This window comes from Erigeron canadensis, chromosome 7, assembly GCF_010389155.1.
Source record: "Erigeron canadensis isolate Cc75 chromosome 7, C_canadensis_v1, whole genome shotgun sequence".
NCBI classification, from domain to species: domain Eukaryota; kingdom Viridiplantae; phylum Streptophyta; class Magnoliopsida; order Asterales; family Asteraceae; genus Erigeron; species Erigeron canadensis.
Genome location: NC_057767.1, coordinates 23550378 through 23570912, shown reverse-complemented (window position 1 = coordinate 23570912; position 20535 = coordinate 23550378). Strand labels below are relative to the sequence as shown.

Genomic DNA, 20535 nt, shown 5'->3' with positions numbered 1-20535 from the left:
ATGAACCATTTTAGAAACTAAGAACAAGAAAATAAGTTAAAAGCAGAAAAGTTGGCTGCCATATATCAAAGCCACTACAACCCTTCCAACGATGCTCTTTGGTTGCTTTAGAGATATACGTTTTTAAAATGTCTCGGCATTATTATCGCCTTAAATTGTACAAGTTTGTAATTTTTTTTATGGGTCGTTCCACGTTGGTTTGTTTGTCATGTTGTGCAGGAAGAACAAAGATTTTTTTTGGTTCAAAAACGGAAGCATGGCGGAGATAACGACCTAATGGCATTCATCGGCACAAGACCAATAAGGTAATTATAATAGTATTTCAACTTAAAAAGATTCTTTTATGTGTCGTTTTGAGATTCTCTTTAGCTCTTCATTGTGAAACTAGGATATCAGCTTGATAGCGTGTGGTCTGTACCATTTGTTTTTAAATGTTACATTCGTAAATTGATGAGGTTCTTACAGGAGCCAAACTTTTTCAGGTCCTCAAGTGTGTATTTCCATCATTTTTTACATACATGTTGCAAATATAGGATCATGATTTCTTACATTAAATTCTTTACAAGTATGGTATCTTATATTGTTGGTATTTGTGCAGACGTCAATTACAGAGCTCACAATGGCCATTAGTGTAATTGACGAAGTCCTGTTTGAGCAAGTTATTAAAAGTTGAATGTTCTACGTGCACTAATTATCTTATATTGTTGGTCTTTCTGCTTTTCTGTTGTTCTTTAAGGTTGGGAATATTTAATCCATTTTGTGTGTCTTCAAGATTCGTTTACACAGGCAAAAAGTGGGTTTAACTGTTCAAGAACTTCAAAAGCATGGTGAGCAGATTCATCCAACTTGGCTTTTCACCATTATAACTGAGGCGATTATGCTCTATATATTTTAATGTGCTTATATAAAATTATAGAATGTGGTGTAAGAAGTAATTTTGTGATGCTCCCATTTTCAACAAAGAAAAATAGATTGTAGCAAGAAAAATAGATTGTAGCATTGTGTTTGAATTCTGAGAAGTCACACATATCTACATTTTAATTTGTTTTGCTAATCTTATTTTTCGCATTGCGTGTATATTTTCCCTATATACAACCAATGTGTTGTGTTCGTATATTCAAGCAACCAGAAAGGTACCGTTTTGTTTTTCCAAAGTTACCGTCGCAACGCGCGGGTACCCTTCTGAGTTATTGATAATAACACTCCAGTAAAAACACCCTTAAAATAAGAACACGGTGAGAACACTTAAACATCATTTTGATGCATTAAAAGTCCATAAAACTAACATAGTGAATAACTAATTATCATATTTAAGTGTTTAACAATACATTTATCCGTTAAAATCGAAAAATCATGTTTTTTGTTGGATGCATCAATTTTGATGAACATGCATCCAAGATAAATACACAAAACAAAAAACATGATTTTCTCGATTTTGACAGATCAATGTATTGTTTAACACATAAATAATAATAATTAGTTATGCAATATATTAGTTTATAACTTTTAATTCATCAAAATGAATATTTTCATCGTGTTCTTATTTAAAGGATCTTCTTATTTGATTGGTCCCCTTGATAGTCTATCAATAAACTAAAACATGATTGAGATGTTCTTGAAACGACACGTAGTGTAATCCTTGATCGACACCTGTCCTTTTAATTTATTATTTTATTAAATTAGTTTTTTTAATTGTATATAGATTCAATTTCCTTATTAAACTTATAATTAAACTCTAACTTTTAACTTGTGGATATAAAATACATTATAACTTTATTTGATTGATCGTTTTCTAATTAATATAATTGTTTTTTTTTTCAATTTTTCAACTCCTATTACTTGTATTACTTATAAAATAAGTTAATAACATGAATACTTCAAAAAGTTTTAGTTTACGATCCGAAATTACAAGGTTATTTGTCGTCATCCTTTATGTTTACAAGTTCCGATTTTGATGTGATTTTAAAATTTAAGGTAAATCTAAAACTTTAACTAGACATATATTATATTTATCATTACTGTTTATTATAACTTAGCTTCAATTATTGATTTATTTTAAGCACAATTTATTTCATACTTACAAATCATGTATGAGGCACATCAAATTTTTTTATAATATAATCTATTTAGCTACCGTACAGCGGGTGAGTAATATAACTAGCAAAATAAATATGTGACTCTCTTTGTAAATATGGTTAAAAGGATCCGAAAACTTTGTTCACTCAATCGTGTTTTGTCGATTGATTGGTAACCAAACTTTCAGGACATCTATTTTGTCAATCTTAACATGTACCTCTTTGGCATTTTTAATAGGCCTTAATTTGTTTCATTGAATAGTCCAATGGGGGGACTAGGGGTTGCCATATTCAAACAATTATAAAGTTATTTTTTTTTCTTGGAAATAAATTACTCGTATAAGATATGACTTTTGTCCATTTTCCTGTGTATAACATCTAACAAATAGTGAAACACAACTAATTATTTGGCGTTACGTTTGTCCATTAAAACTTTGATCTCCTTCACGGCCGAGTATCTAAAACTCGTGTCAATCTGCAAATAAGCAAAAATAAATCAAATGTGTCGTGCATCGCAAACGTAATAAAACAAATTAAGAAACATGAATATTGAAGTATATACTTTTATCAACTTACACTACAAATATTACAAAATAAATTATGTCTAATCGTGCATTATAGGTTTCAAAACTATAGATTCCACATTTTTAGGGTGGCTGCCGCTTCAACAATCGAATGAATCTAATAGTAGTAATTAACGTATCAACTTCGAATTATATGACATCGTTTGAAACGAAAGAGGAAATAGTTAGATATAAATAGTAAACTAAAGTTGGATATTTTGGATGGGTATGAAATGTATCTCACTCTTAAGAATGACCATATTCATCAAGTGTTTAAAATTATCCGCCACGAAATTAAGATTGTCGAATTCTTTAATATTAATATAAGTTAATGAGTTGAGATTTCAGACCCGTCATGATGTCTCCATCAATGGATGTTGTTCACGAAGTTAAACAGTTGCAATATAATAACTCATTTAAAAAGAACATTATCAATTAAGTATCAACTATTGTTATGTTTCAATTTATTTATAACTTAATGACTTAAAGGTGTCGTCATTTATGGAAACTAAAATTATGGCGAACCAAAAATTGAATAACAAACTAAAAAACTTTGGTTTGTTTTTTTGTAAAAATGATGATTCTCCAGAATCAAGAACAAAAGAGTTTTATTATTCAGTCTTATGATCAAACAATTATATTAAAAAGTTTTAGTACAATGTACAAATCTGGTAACAATCAACAAAATTAAGGATCTACATGATAATAAAATTTTCTAGAATATGTATTGATGAATTTTTCTGGTAAGCAAGCTGCTCCTTGTTGGGTTGGTGTATATATATATATATATAGCCAGATAAATAAATGTTGCAACTAACAGGGTGTATTGAAGTTATATAACCCACTCATATTTGACCCTTCTCTTTGAGTGAAATACACTTTTAGCCCTTCAACTTGACCATAAATAATATATTGTCTTGTACACTTTTAAATGAAACCGAAGCTAAGATTGAAGAAACACGGTCGTTTCTCAACAGCTTTCAGTTTTGGACACCGATCCAAAGGTTTTGGACCCAAACAGACTCATACCGCTATATGCGTATTGAACTTGTAGAAAAGTGTCTGGTTCTTGAAATGTTACGATAGAAATAAGACGTCTTGGCGTTGTCTCTTTTTTTTTTTTTCACAATTCAATTCTTTTTAATGAAAGTTATCAAATATCTTCTTTAACAAAATAAAAAATAACTATAGGCAACTGCACCTATATCCAGATACATTTCACTAGATATACTTGGTCTTTTGGTTATCTACTTATTTGATCCCATTTGAAAATTAAATTAAGTGATTGAATGACTCAAATGAAACATGTTTTTTCACACGGGAATCTTAAAAAGAAAATGATAAAGTGAATCTAGTAGAACAAATACAAATGAGAATATTCTGCACAATAAGATTTTCAATTTAAGCCCAATTCATTTTGGTAACAACAAATAAATATAGTATACTGTAATGTGTATTTTCTCTCTTTCCGACATAAGGTTAACAAAGATAAAAGTCACAAAGTGAAACCGAATGCATATATTCTGAATGTCATATTTAATCTCAATTACTATCATATAATCTTTGCATGATCACCTCATTAACTTTGTTCGATAGTTGAAACAAACGGTTAAATGGAGATGTCATCGATATTGATGCCAAAAATCGTTGCGAACCAGTCATTGAATCATCCCCAAGATGAACGGAAATACTATGAGAGTTAAACGATCCTGTGTTCCCAAGACTTCGTTGATCACCAGATCGTCTTTCCTGGCCAAACCTCTCGTAATCAGAATAACTTGATCCTCTCAAAAAATTTGCACTCGCACTCCTAAGGCCCGTTTTCGAAGTACACTCTGTTAAAGATGACATATCCATGCTTGTGGATGGATTTGTACTTGAACTTTTTAGAATATCATGTGTATCTTTTGTCAACCTTAACATGTACCTCTCTGCATTTTCATCATGCCTTGTAGCTGTCAAATGTCCCGTTGAACAAGAACGGGACATTTTTTTAGAAGGTAGATGGTCATGTTTCAAATGACTGACTTCAACTGAAACATGACTTTTAGTTGGCCCGCCTAAGTCACACGGTGACTCAGTTTTCTTACCGAGTCGACCTGGCTTTGGCACAAGACTTGTGCGACAAACCGGGCAGGTGACATGAAAAGCCAACCATTCATCTATACAATTACGATGGAACACGTGGCTGCATTCTGGTAACAAGCGTAAAGACTCGTGATCACAAAACTCATTTAGGCACACGGCACATTCAAGAACTTGTTGACCAATTGTGATCTCCTTCACTTCTGAGTATATAAAGCTCGTAAATGTTGCAATCACGGCAGGGTCAAGCCCACGGGCTGCTGCCTCTGTCATCGAGCTTCTTTGACCCACGTGGCCGGTGGCTGCAGCAAGGGCGAGCTGATCTTCAGCATAGTGGCGGAAATAGTAGTAAAAGAAGGCAATTAACAAGAAGGAAGTCAAGAGGCAGGCCAACACAACTGTCATAGGTGTGGACATCTTCATTTCGGATTTAATTTCCTTGGCCGCGGCACTGCAGACGATGGTTCTCACTCAGACAGCTTTGGTTGTGGCAGAACAGTTTGTTGCTATTAAAGCAACACAACAACCATTCATTTGATTAAATGAAACATGTTGGTGATTCGAATCAATGAAAGCCTGTATTAGCCGATTGGATATGATTTTGCTTTGAATCCTAAGAAATATGTGTTTTCTATAATTTTTGTAACATGGCTTTGATTCAAATTTTGGTGTTTAGTGTTTCACTTCTAACTTCTTGTCTTCTTGGTACTTAAAGTTAACATATTATACTATAGTTTTTATAGCTATTATATATATCCTCATAAAACATTTCCATTCAATGAAATTTAGACAACCCAGTGACCCACATATAATGCCCTAATCATTTATTAATTACTAGGCGTATACCAGTGGGATGCGACGACGATGGTAATAACGACTACGGTATAACAATGGTGGCGTCGAGGTGTGGCGGTGCTGGTGGTGTATTAGTGAATATAAAATTAATTGTTATAAGAGGGTTATTTAAGCATTTAATGATCTATCAATAAATTATTTTATTAAAAGTATTATATGTATTTTACGTGAAGATGTTTAAATTAGTTAAAAAAAAAGAGAGGGGTAATATTATGGGCGTTTCAAAATGTGAATTGCTTAAAGGTTGAAAGAGTAGTTTATTTTATATAGTTTTTATAAATATGTTCCTTATATTGATTTAATCAAACTTTCCTACTTATATAATTATCTTATTTAATTATCAATTTAATGTATTATAGTAGTTTATAATTTAGAATTTTTAACTATAAAAAATAATTATTACTTTTTCAAATTCATCGTAATACTAATTTTTATACTTTGTGTCAATACTATGTCATCATCTTCTTACACAAATGTCAATTAATTATAGTTTTGATAGATCATTTATAGGCTCTAAATAAAATAAAACAATTATTAAATTAAAAAAGAAAACAAAGAAAACAATAGATATCTTTTCAATAAAAATCATCATGCATCATAAAAATCATCGTTCATCAACATATATACTTGTGTTTCGTGAATATTCGTGTATCAGTTTTATCATAATCTAAGGGTTAAAATTTTGTCTTATTTATTTTACTTTAATACTTGTTTTACAATTATTAACCCCATCTTTTCTATTATTGAGAATGTAACAAAAGTTCGTTTTTTAATATATGCATTTTGTCTATACATCAAATGTAAGCATCATCTTAATAGATATATCATTGATGTATACATCTACTATTCTTTTAAAAAACTCAATTATATATTATGACAAGAAATCATACAAATAAGAAAATATTTTAAGATTCTAGCTCGTAGGTTCTCCGTTATAATTGGGTGAAAAGATTCTGAATTTTAGTGGTAGATTCGGCTAAAAAGTTCTTTGGTTTGGTTACAAGATTCTTGGGATGTCCCTCACAAGTTTTTCTCTTTGTTTGTTACATTGAATAAAATAGAATAAATAGATATATCATTGTTTGTTATACTTTACTATTTATATATATACCAAAAGATAATTGATAGATTATTAACCTATCATAAGGTTTGATTTCATTAAATTAAAACTTATTTATGTTATAATTTATAATTAAAAATAAAATTATGGACTCACATAAAATTTATCATATATACTTTTATAGAAAATTTCTCACTAATTTAAAACTAAAAACTCGACTTTCTACACTATTTTGTATCAGAGTTGTATGGAGATTTTCAACTCAATACTTTCGATCTCTTTTTTATGGCTTGGCCTTCTTTGATAAGGTTTTTTCTTGTGTCTTGGGAAATCATAATTAACATAAGTTTTTTTCAACTTTTTTACGGTCTTAACAGTTAAAGTCTTAAAAAGAATCTAGTTAATGTAATAGCGTGTAATTCTAGATTTATGTACTTGAGACCTCTAGTAACTTCTAGACGGTCTCCTTTATCAAACCGAGTTTATAAAAATTATATTCATGAATCTCAATTGTGAAATGGATACAAGCAAAATATTTATAAACCTAAATGAACATAAACTATCAACTAATTATACAAATAGTCCTCTAACTATATGTATACATATCTTTATACCTCTCGCCCCCTTTTAAGATGAAGGATGACAATGTGACATCTCCAATTTGGACAACAACGGGAGAAATCGATGCGACAATAAAATCTTATTTGTAAATATTTGTCATAAGGTAGGGCGTCGAGTCGACCTGATTTGACCGAGTTCTCCGAGTACTCCCCACATTGACTGCTTTAACACATTTCCCTGCATATACCTAAGTACGTGTAACTTCCCAAATGGCCGAGTTGATAGCATATATCAGTTTTGCAGCCATGGTTGTGATATAACATACAATGTAAAACAAATAAGGCGAACTCTAGACTTTTGGATCAAGTTTGTTTTGTTTTATATAAATTATTAATGAATTGTTTATTTAACTTATATTCAATTAATTAGGATTATAGATTATAATTGACATTTTATATATTCACTTAACTACTAATTTATTTTCTTACATTTCTAAACCTTATTTCAAAAACAATTTATCGATATATATTGAGTGTTACAAAGTATTAATTATAGTTATTTTTTTCTGTCATGACTACCTATCAAATTAAACTGATGCAAACGTGATTTTAATGAGGGTAAAGTATCTGTGTGTGTGTAATTTGTGACCAGCTACTATTGTATGAAAGAAACTTTAGTCCGGTTCATTGTATGTAAGTAACATGTTAAAACTGAATGAATCGTGTAAATAAGCTGATATGGAGGTCTCTCATTGGGCCATGTATCAGATGCCGTGTGGTGCCACGTTGATTTCTTACACGATTCGTTCAATTTTAGCAGGCTATTTACATACAATAAACCCGATTAAAGTTTCTTTCATACAATAGTAGCTGGTCACAAGTTACATACAAACACGGATATTTTTCCCTTTTAATGAATATGCATAACAATTACTCATGATTTCCTTGATAAATAATAATAAATATATACTTGATGCACAATTAACTTTTTGTAATATTATTTATAAACATTACCAGAAAACTAAAGAACTTATACATTGATGCATGTGGGTTTTGGGGATGAGTTTATTTAAGGTTTCAGATTTGAGTCTTGAGATTATCATCTCAAAGGTATTTTCCATGAGAGATACAGATTAAAATTGTCTCCAACATGTACGTATAAATCAAAATTCACTTTGCATAAAAAAAAAGGAAATGATAATTGTAGCCCCTAGAGCTATAGATACCAAGTTATTACCAATTATTTTTTAAAATATTTAATTTAAAAACTAATAATGTGATTACCAATTATTTTTATTTATGCAAAACACATGTTTCTTAACCTAGTCAAATTCTATCTTCCGCATTACATGGAACAAATAATGTGATTAGCTCTTTCAAGTTCTATATTTCTTTCATCTCTCACATGAAATATTATCATATGCCAATCAAGACATTGCAGGTTCATCATATTAAATTAAAGAATACTTATAAAAAGACAATGGACACTCAGTCCAAACTATAAAAATTCATGAACTACCCGATTGCATACACAATTTTACATGATCTCACAAAAAAGTAAAAATCAATAAATAAATAAAATCGCCTGTAAAGAAAATATATAAGTAGTAATGGGCATCTTAATAACAAAATTAAATCTCCAATGGTGACCTTCGTTTACTTGTGATATTGTTGCATCATCTTTAATATTCTTTACCCATAACTCGATGATTTTAAACTGATAACAATGATATACCTTTATGTATTTCTGGAGTGATACATAAGTGACAAAGTGTTTATCGGAGAAAGATTAATATAATAAAGATTTAGAAAGAGATGATTGCTTTATTTTTTCCATATAATGTGAAAAGTTAGGGATGAAGTTAGTTTTTAAATTAAATACTTTTAAAGATTAATGGTAATAACTTGGTATCCATAGCCACAGGGGCTACAATTATCATTTTCCAAAAAAAAATATATATATGTTTTTAAGGATATTTTAAGTAATAACTAAATTAATTCTTCTCTCCTTACATATATTTTCTATACAAATTAAGTTGAAATTAATGTACACAAATATTTACTAGTAAAAAATTGGAAAAAGAAAATGCGCAATGCTAGTAGTACGCATGGTATGCACGTATAGAGTAATTGAGCTGCTATGATATATATGTGTTAGTAAAATGAATTGAAGGTAAAATAAAAGTGAATAAGGTAATAAAACTGAAGAGAGCGCGTGATACACCCTATAACTCTATATAATCTTTGTGTATACATAAATTTCCATCTTCATTTCAACATTTACTCGTTGTAATTAAAAAATGAACACTATGATGACAAAGATCCAAAATTTTGAGAAAATAAGGCCATTTGACATTACCATCACACACCAAGAAAGAATTAAACCATCATTTCCAACACCTCCTCACCTCAAACTTCATAATCTTTCAACGATTGATCGTTTACTTAACGACGTTCATATGCCATGGGTTTTATTCTACAAAAACTACAAAAGTAGTGATATCAACATTTTAAAAAAATCACTCTCAAAATGTTTAACACAATATTATCCATTTGCGGGTAGGTACTTTACTCCTTGTGCACCTTACATCAATTGCAATGATGAAGGAATTGAATTCTTAGAAGCTTCTATTGACATATCACTCAATGAATTCATTCTCAAAAGAAACGTAGATGAAACAATAATTAACAAACTTATTCCTAATGGGCTTCGTTGTGCTTTTAATAAATCCAGTCCAAATATGCTAGAGGCCCAACTGACCCATTTTTCGTGTGGTGGGGTCGCAGTGGCTGTGTCCATATCACACAAAGTCGCGGATGGATTCACGATGACTAACTTTATCAACCATTGGGCAACTGTTACACGTGGCGAATCGCCAATAAATCCTAAATTTATTTTATCCTCCACAAAATATACTTTTAATCTTTTAAATTTCTCTACCACTAACGAAACATTATTATTGTCCAAAGGCAGTAGTTACGTAAATCACTCGCTCAGGTTTTCCCCACCCAAAGTCTACTTGGTAGTACGGAAATCTACATATGCTCGAAAATGTATAAGTTCTACGATTTTGATCTTGTATTAAGCTTGATTCTTTCTTCAAATACATTTCACCCAATTCTTCAACATCTTTTACTCCTTGATCAATCTCTAACATATCTTTCCTCAAACTCATAATCACCTCATTTAACTTGATTTCACTTGAATTATCATGTATCTTTTGCAACCGCTGATGTAAATAAATTGCCTGCCGCTGCTTTAGGACAAATAATTGTATCAATTTTTTCTCTCATTTTTACTATTAGAGACAAATTTAAATAGTAGAGATGATAATGCTTCGACCCGTGTAGGGTTCAATGGAGTTACACCCATGGCATTAATCTTGTTTTTGAGTTCATTTAATTTTGTATTAGGAAACATAAATCGTTTTTCTACTAATATGCTGGGTTCAAGTCATATTATTTTTATGGATACTGTGTCTGGAGACGGCATTGAAGCAATAGTTCATTTGGAAGAAGGAGAAATGGCTGTTTTTCAAAATAATAATGAACTTCTTGTATATGTTGAAGATGAGTGAAAGTTTATGCTATATGTAATAATTATCCATCAAAAATTGTTTGTCTTGTTTTCAACTATTATTCAATAACATCAAACGTTTCTCGGATTTATGGTCTTACAAAATATTCAAGTTGAGGGTGTGTTTATTTGAACGTTTTTGGAAGCCTTGATTATTCGTATGATACCATTTGTTTAAGTAATCAAGTACCGTTTTTCTTGAACCAATTTTCTTATGTTTGTTTGTTTTTCTTTTTCTTATTTGTCTTGACAAAACTAGATTTTAATTCAAACTAAATTACTTAAATGGTATTTGTCGTTTGGTCAAAGTTACTGGTATTATACGTACAAGATCAAAATTACCCCAATGCTACTTATGGTTTACAAATTCACACTTGGGTCATACCTCACATTGACGGTTGTTAGTTATATCGTTAAGTAGCCCATCTGTCTTCTATATAAGGTATGAAACATGTAATATTAAACAAACCACAAGTAAATTATTTATTAAAAAAATTATTTTCTTTAGTAATATTAATGCTATTTTATAGTAAACGATTATGACTATAAATAATATTTTATTTAATAAAAAATCTAATGTTAGTTTCAAAAGTCATAATTATTACATAAAAGATAAATAATATTATATACTCGTATAACTTTTATTATAGAAATTGTATTTTTATTTTAATATTATTATTTTTAAAAACACTAATTAATTATCATTATTGGCAAAGTGGTTGGCAGCCTATCTGCTAAGGTTTTTAACTTTGAGGTAATCCACCAATATTCAAATTTCACCTCTTACATTTGATTACTAGCCTTAATCTTCATGCTGAATGCACGGTCAACAACAAAAACATTAATTAATTGTTATTATTACTATGTGATTTTTTTTTATAAAAGTCATATTGAAAGTTTAACAAAATTCTTTTAAAGTAGTTATTTTTTAAGAAAATATAAAATATTAATTATTTTTATAGTCTTTAAAAAACATAGAATGCGGTTTTTATAAAAAAAATGCAATAAAATATCAATTGTTGGTACTTACGTAAAATAGTATTTAAGTTTTTTATACAATAACAAAATATATTTTGTAAATTAAAAATACTATATTAAGAAATGAATAACTTTATAAAATCATAATTATAAATTATTCTAAACTTAGTAATAAATTTATATCACATACAATTTTTTGCTAAATTATAAGTGTAAACTACACATATGTTACCTGTAATTTGTATAATATTACATTTTTAAACCTCATGTGCAAGGCACGTGGGGCTATTTAACATCAAAACTAACGACTGTCAACATAAGGTATGATCTGAAAGCGAAATTGATATAAACCATAAGTATCATTAAGGTAATTTCAATTTTACATGTATGAAACTAGTAATTTCGATCATACATAAAAATATCTCAATAATTTACAAGTCTCAAAATTTCTATATAATCTCTTATGATAGGTGCATTCACTTCTAAAATATTTATATTGTTAATATGACTTTATATTAAGTTTTTATTATTATCGCTTAAATACGTACAATAACTTTATATTATGTTATTATAAAAATAATATATATAGGAAATAACGTGGTTTTGAAAAAGATATTAATAGCTGTGTAATTTTCATTGAAATAAAATATTATTATTTAAATTATTATTTTATATGTTCTTTTTTTTTATATATTTTAATTGTGAATTCTTATGATCACCATGTGACTACATGAGCTTAGAGATGAATAATTCATATCACATGTTCCAAGTTTATACAAAGTTAGTGAATAAACTATATTTTGTGAACTATATATAAAAATGATGAGTCACAAAGCTTAATAATGTGGTATCCGAGTATTAAAACCGATACGTGAGAATTTAGGTTTTGATAACAATTGTTGTATATTTTTCATTTAGGCTAGTCATTTTATGTTATGCTTAACACATTTTTTATAACAATGTTTTTTTAGCCGTAACATGCACCCAATGATATTTTTCACAAATTTTGGGTCGTAACACGTCAATGGTATATATAAGAGATAGATGTTGAGATGTAAACAACGTACCCTATAAATCTAAAAAGAAAGGCACAAATAATTTAATCTAGTTCAATGTTAATTCTAACAAGTAACAAGTTTATGAAAATATGAAAAATCACATTAACATTGAAAGATTTTTACTATAACTACTCTATATACAAAATGGTAATCAGGACAAGATGTCTTTTGATACAAACATGCTTGCATAATTTCTTTATAATTCTTCATTATTGCAATCTACAATATTGTAGCTTCCCTAATAGGAAACGAAAATTGACATGTACTCTTATAGTTCACGGATTCATACAACATGATCTGGTTGTTCATTGCTCAATCAATTGTTGAACCACCTTCAACTTCCCCAACAACAATCTCAGCATCAACTGCTGTTGAATAATCCATGGAAAATGATCTTCCTCCCGCCGTTACCGACTCATATTCACTCTTTGAATCATCTATATCTTCAAAAACTTCACTAGATTCTTGCACATGATTCCTATCCAAATCACTATCATTCTCGATTTGGTAAGTAGTAAGTCGATTTGATCCAGTCCTTCGAGAAAAACTCCTATCATCAGGACTCAAAACCGCACTCAAACTATTAGACAACACACCAGCACGACAAAGAGGGCAGTTTGTATGTGATCTTAACCACGTATCAATACACGGTATATGAAATGCATGGTTACATTTTGGCAACAATCTCAACATGTCATCATCTTGAAACTCACTTAAACAAACTGAACAATCCGTTCCATCTATCAAACTATCGTCTTTTTTAAACTTGATCACGCTAATTGTGTTAATCACCGAAGGTTGAAGCCCAATGGTAGTGATGTACCAAATAGGATTATCAACTTCACCCGTGTGATCTTGATCCGAAAACTCTTCTAATTCACTTGAGAATTGTGTGGATCGTCGAAAACGTGTACAACATCTTACCATAATAAGGTAGTAGCTTATAAAAAGAAAAGCACTTCCAAGCAAGGCTACAATGATGATAACATAAGGTGATATATGGGTGGTTTGTGGTGGTAATGGCGGCGGTTGTGGCGGCCAGTAGTATTCAGGGTAGCTACATTTGTATGGACATGTTGGACCACAATCATAACATGTTGAGTTTTGGTTGTTGGAATTTAGTTCTTGGAGAAGTTTTCGGTTGTTCATTGCAATTGAGAGATGGTTGGTGAAAAGAGGGGGTTGGGGAAGGATAAAAAAATGAAAAGAATTGGTGAGAAGGGTTAATCATAAAGGTTAGTTTGTGTTATTGTAGGTAGTATGTTATTATCACTTCATTAAGGCTCTATTGCGTATAAACTGTATGCAATATGCATGATAAGACTTAATTAGGAAACCATATGCGTATGAGTAAAATCTATTTGTAACGAATTTATAAATGATTGTAACGAATTTATCCATTTCATAAATAGCCTATGTACAATTTATAAAAGGACTATTTGTAACGAATTTATCCATTTCATAAATAAGTTGTTACACTTTTGGCATCTTTTGAGATTAATAAATCGTTTTCATATGTTGGTAAGACACAAAAATCTTATTTTGTCAAGGTCTCATTTGCTAAACTAACGTCTTTGAAATTGTTGGTGTAGGGATAACATAGTCTTTTAACTACGTACAATGAAATAAAAATAATGGAGCATATATTTTATTTATTTAAAAATGATGTATACATATGAAATAAAAGTAAAAGTTTCACTATAAATCATTTTTGGCGGATTGAAGGTGTTATGTATGCTAAATGGATACTTAATTTGCCATTAAAATCCAAATGGTGTATAAATGAATAAAAGATTAAACTGATGTAATACTAACCAAGACTGGCGATGACTAACTAGTAACTACTAGTAGTGTTATTATATAAACCAAAAGAGCTTATATGGTCAAATCTCAACTTTTATATCAATGAAGGCACAAGTGTAAGGGTATCCTAATGGTAAAGTACTAAAGTTACCGTACAGACGACCAGAATTTTGGCATCAAGTTTTTTTGTTACGGCATTTATCAGTATCGGCATATAAAATCCCAAATCTGTGTGTTAATTCTCGTAGAGAGAATTGGTATCACTACACCTTTGCTTCTTTGCGTTGTATTGTACAAGTGTTAAGGAAATGTTCCACTTTCATTTTGGTACTAAAATTTACCCAAAATTCACCCCACTTCTTTTGATTTGGTATGGTTTGAGAAGATTACATGACAATTTCTCATTGATCGTGCGGTCGTGCCTATACCAATTTTGTATAAAATAACTGAAGATTTATTGGTAAGAACTCCGCTCATTAACCTTAAGAAACATAAGGTACAACTTGTATCGAAACAGATGTATGGTACAGACGGCCCATTTTTAAGTTTTGGGCTTAATGGACCAAATTCACAATGAACTCCTATTGCTTTTTATAAAGTAAAAGTGTGAAACATTCCACTTTCATCAACTCTAAATGATGATTAAATTCTCATTTTCCGCATAAAACATGTAATAAAAAGTATATCCTCTACAGTGATACCTTCTCATTTTTATTTTCTCCCTCTTTTAAATGACTAAATGACCCAATGACGGTGTGCTAAAAATATTTCTTGTATTATTGGACGCAAGGGCCCATAAACTATAGGTTGCGAAGCAACTATTTTATTTCTCGGCTTCATTCATTTCATTTATAATCTACATTTAATATCTCTGCAAAATATTTATTAAAATAATTTATAACATGAATTTTTTAAACTCTTAAAATAAATACACTAACTTTTTTATATCAATTACTTCTACATTAATAATCACATTATTACCACCACTCCTCATCGTCGCGACACCGCCATCACCACCACCCACTGCCGCCGCCATCGTCGCCACCACCACCTATCGCGGCACCACTAAACCGTCGCGGTTATCACCGTCTGTAACATTCATGATTTATGACTTGTATCTAACGTGACTAAACGTGATTAAATGTAATTTGATTTCGCAATTTAGTGAAATTTTATCTAAATTGACCTGTTGACTTGAATGAACTAGATGACTACTTAATAATAGTTAGTTGAATCATTTAATGCTTTAGTGACGAATTTGTGAATTATTATACGATAGTCGGGTTATGTGATCGGGTTATTAGGTTATGTGATATGACGTGACGTTTAATTTAACTAGAAATGTAACCGGGTGATTCATAGGTCGACCCATGACTCATGAACCACCACCGTTGACCCAACCCTATCCCAAACCACCCAATCCAAGCCCTCCACCCTCATCCATTCATTCAATTCCATCTATATCTCTCTCTCACACACTTAAATGCAAGACCAACCCATATAACTTTTTCACTCTCTCTAAAATTCTTGGATCATTAATTGTGTTTTATGTTAGAATCACATTAAATTGATCATTATCATCATCAAGTAATCATCATCTCAAAAATTGGAAGTTCAAAGTCCAAGAAATCTCCTTAAATAGCTCAAAAGCATCATTGTATATTTATAATTATGTTTCAAGTCATATGCAAGTAATCTTGAGTCAAAATGCAAGTCAAAACCGTTTTATTCAAAAATTAGGGTTATTATGGATTAAATGGGTCAGAAACCAAACTTTCGGATTTAATTAGGTTAAGGATCGAATTTTAGTGTGGGTTACATTTGGAACTTGTTTTTGGTCTCACCCTGGTAATTCATGGCCAAATTTTGGGCTAAAGCCACTTGAATAAAAAATTAGGGTTCATGTGTATCAAAAAAGATGTCAAAACGAAATTTTTTTTATATAAAATTTATGTTATGGAGTAAAATTATAAAATGGGTTAGGTCTAATTAAGTCTAATTACGTTTAGCAAAAGAGCCATTGAGTTTTTGGACCAACCAAATCGATTTCATGGCACCAATTAGGGTTTTAAAACCTAAAAGACAAGGTTGACTTTCTGGTCAAACCCATCTTGCCCAGAGTGCTCATCTTCTTTTGCCAGGTTTCCTTTGCTTCTTGCACCACCGTCCCTTACGCCTCTGTGGGCGTTAGTTACGCGGGGTCCAGCCTTTTTGGCGTAGGATACGGCTCATATAGCGTAGCCTATGGTGGCTCCCTTGTGTCTGTTCTGAGTTTACGGCCCAACCTTTCTGTTTACGCCACTTAATTGCAAGCCAGACGCCAAAAGTGTTGTTTCCTGACCATCGTAAGCTACGGTGGTCATCACCGCCTCTTACGCCATCCAGAAAATTGCCCACCGTCCTGTACGCTGAATGTTACCGTTTGTTACGCCACCATGATTTTAACCACCGTAATATTACGGTGGTATCACCATACATTACGGTCTCTCCCTCCTCTTTTATTTAAACTCCTAGCTGTGGGGCCGATCTCTCTAGCATGGGTTTAGGCTTTCTGATTTAGGTCGTTCCTTAGTATTTTTCATGTCCAATTCGAGTTGTTTTGAGCCATCCAAAGTCAAGTACTCAAACAGAAGTATATATATGCAATTTAAATTACTTACATATCAACATATATATAATTTAAATTACTTACATATTTATATATACAAATTTATATACATACATTATACAAATGGTGATTTGCATTAATATAAGTATATAAATACTTGCATATTAATACAAATAATGATATATATATATATATATATAAACATATTGATAGGTCGTGAACATTGAAGATTCCCATATATTCTTAGCTCGTGAATACTTATAACTTAATCTTAACTTGCTTCTAATCGGCACATGTGAGTTTCGTATCCCCTACATTTACTTTATTTGGGGTGTGATGTGTGAAAATCTAGTTAAATTAAATTCTTTAAAAATACTCCGAATTGAATACCACACACAATCGGGCAGTGGACCCGTTCGTATGTAATATAGATTAAAGCAAGTAAAGGTTCGTTCCACGAAGACTACAAAGAGCTAGCGAGTTTTAAGTAGTTAAAAAGAGTTTGGTTTTTTAAAGACACCACGTCATCTTGGTTTTTATATTAAAACGTTAGTTTATTGGAAGAGTTAGAAATTCCAAAGAATTTATCGAAAAGAGAATTGTCGTATATCAAATAGAATTAAAAGATCATCCACTTCAACTCCATGACACACATTATTTAGGTTGCACTTAAATGAAGAACCAATTTGAATATGTTGATTAATAACCGAGAACTAAACAAAGACTCACCCCGTACCCGTCAAGTTCATTACTTTATTCAATTCCCTAAATTAACTAGTTTAATTACTAAGACCGGTACTCCGAGATGCCTTTCATAACTTTCCTAGTCAACTAATTGTTTTGGTTATTTAGATAACAATTGTGTCTATTGATTGTACCCAACCATTAACTCGTTAACTCTATTAACTATTAATTACTTTCTACCGTACCCGTCATAGAAACAATTTCTTCTAACCAATCAATCAAAATAACTTTTACACAGCCTAGTTACCACTAAGATCATGCAAAAACTATCCGCAATTAAGAGTTAAATAACAAAGAATTAATAAGCTAAGATTACGACACAACATTAAATCAAATCAACTTGAATTCAAAGATTATGCAACCATTATTCAATGTGTCATTTCATCTCAGTGGATGATGAAGTTATTTAGCTAGACATAATCATAAATAAATCACAAATAGCAAAAGAAAGAGTAAACATCTTGTACCAAAGTGCGAAAGAGAATGAAAAGCTAAGAAAATCGATGTTTGAATGTCTTGAATCCCTTGAGCAACCCCTAGAACTTGGAGAACGTAAAAGCTGCTAAAAAGTACCTCAAGAAACCCTAAAATCGACTGGAAGTGAATGTATATCGAATGGGAGGGTTTTGGTCTTGTATTTATAGAGTTTACAAAAAGTATTCACAAACCGACCTACAAGTGCGACGCACCAAGGATCAGGTGCGACGCACCTGGCCTTGTTTCCAAAAATTCTTCTGCCCGATATGCGACGCACCACAGGGTTGGTGCGCCGCACCTCCCTGCTTTCTCACATCTTCCAACTTTTTGAGAAGAAAATGCTCCGCACCAATCTTCCAGGTGCGACACACCTGCTCTGTTTTCAGCCAAAACTTGTAGTTTTCATTCTGTCTTCACTTGTACGCGTCCATGAACCATCCTAACGCATCTTCTAGTCATCCGAAAGCTGTTTCTAACCATTTCACCTGTTCTAAGCCTGCAACCACTAACAATACTATCAAAGCATCGAATATACATGTAATTTGCACATAATTAAGCTTAAAACGACTTAGAAACGATATGGGAATGTATATATAAATGGACATATCAGGGTGGAAAGTGTACTCGATGTTAAACGGTTGTCGGTTGATACAATTTGTTGTGATATGAATTGAGACGTTAGATATCTAGTTGATTGATTGTGATACATGTTATGTAACGCTTATATGTGACGTTTATAGTTGTGACGTATGACGTATGATATTTTATTATGTATTGACGTGACGGTGGATTAACGAATCCACACCCGATATGATCATGACCACTTTATTATGATGTTATACTTGTGGCGCATGACGTATATTATATATTATTATGTATTGATGTGACGGTGGATTGAAGAATCTACACCCGACATGATCATACTCGGGATAAGGGTTTTTGAGCCATAATATGACGTTTATATATATATATATATATATATATATATATATTAAATATAATACAATAAACGTCACGTCACAATAATCGTCAATATTAAATATATATATATATATTTAATATTGACGATTATTGTGACGTGACGTATATTGTATTGACTTTGACGTGATTAGGTATTCTAATCCTCACTTATCGATAATGGTAGATATCTCGACACTTGATTTTCATTACTTAAACCTACGTACTTACCAACTTTATGTTGACACGTTTTAGTACACTTTTTAGGTGAACGGGTTAATCAGAGACATGTTAGGATGATTTGATTGGTTTGATGCATACAAGGATTGGACTTTGACTATTCTTGGATCCGTAATTCATAGTTCCCGCTTACGGGTTATGCTTAGGATTATATGCCATCTTTTATACTTTCTTTTGTAAACGTTTGATGGTCGTGCTCCTTATGCATTTTTGTATGATTCCGATATCTGTAATTAATTGAATTGTATGGATTTCCAATCCTTTTAATGCATTTAGAATTGTCTCTACTTAATTTCAATGTCGTGATGTACTTAGTATGTAACCCTCGTGATTCTAGCTTGTTGGGGTGTTACACCATCGTTGCCGCATCATCCGGTCATGGTTATAGTTTAAATTGGTGTCTTAATGTTGTAGTTAGAAAGAACATCAATTTGGAAATTTCTTCAAACTTTCGAACATGGCTCATTTTGACTTTGTAGAGAAAATAAATTAATTTATATATCCTCTATAACTTCATTAGAGATAGATTATATAATTACTATTATTACTAATAAACAATAATTCTTGAATTAACGTGGCCATTGATGCCAATTATCAACTTAAAAGATGGAACTTTCGAAGCTTTGACTTTGACATTCAACTTAATTATAAAAGTCTTATTCTCCATCAAAATCAAACTCTTAATATGCTTATCTACATAATAAAACACACATAGATACGTAATAAAACAAACATACGTAACCATAAACTTCAACAACTCCATTAACAAACTTACATTCTTCTTCCTTAAAACACACAAACATATATCCAGACAAGATACAAATACTTATTTACTCTCAAACATTGATCGAAAGCACTTAAACTTCAAGAAACACAAAAAAAAAAAAAAAAAAAA

The 20535-nt window shown here is 31.0% G+C and overlaps 2 protein-coding genes across 2 annotated transcripts; both read right to left on the bottom strand.

Annotated features, from left to right (window-relative positions):
* Nucleotides 1-4180: 4180 nt before the first annotated feature.
* On the bottom strand, nt 4181-5146 carry LOC122609121 (RING-H2 finger protein ATL11-like). The gene has a single exon (XM_043782182.1). It carries the CDS (start codon nt 5144-5146, stop codon nt 4181-4183), a length of 966 nt encoding a protein of 321 aa, XP_043638117.1.
* A 4636-nt stretch (nt 5147-9782) lies between these two features.
* Nucleotides 9783-13960, bottom strand: LOC122609120 (RING-H2 finger protein ATL54-like). Its single transcript, XM_043782181.1, has 2 exons — nt 13144-13960; nt 9783-10084 (listed from the first exon to the last, which is right to left on the bottom strand). The coding sequence occupies exons 1-2, from the start codon at nt 13958-13960 to the stop codon at nt 9783-9785; spliced, it is 1119 nt and encodes a 372-aa protein (XP_043638116.1).
* Nucleotides 13961-20535: the final 6575 nt, after the last annotated feature.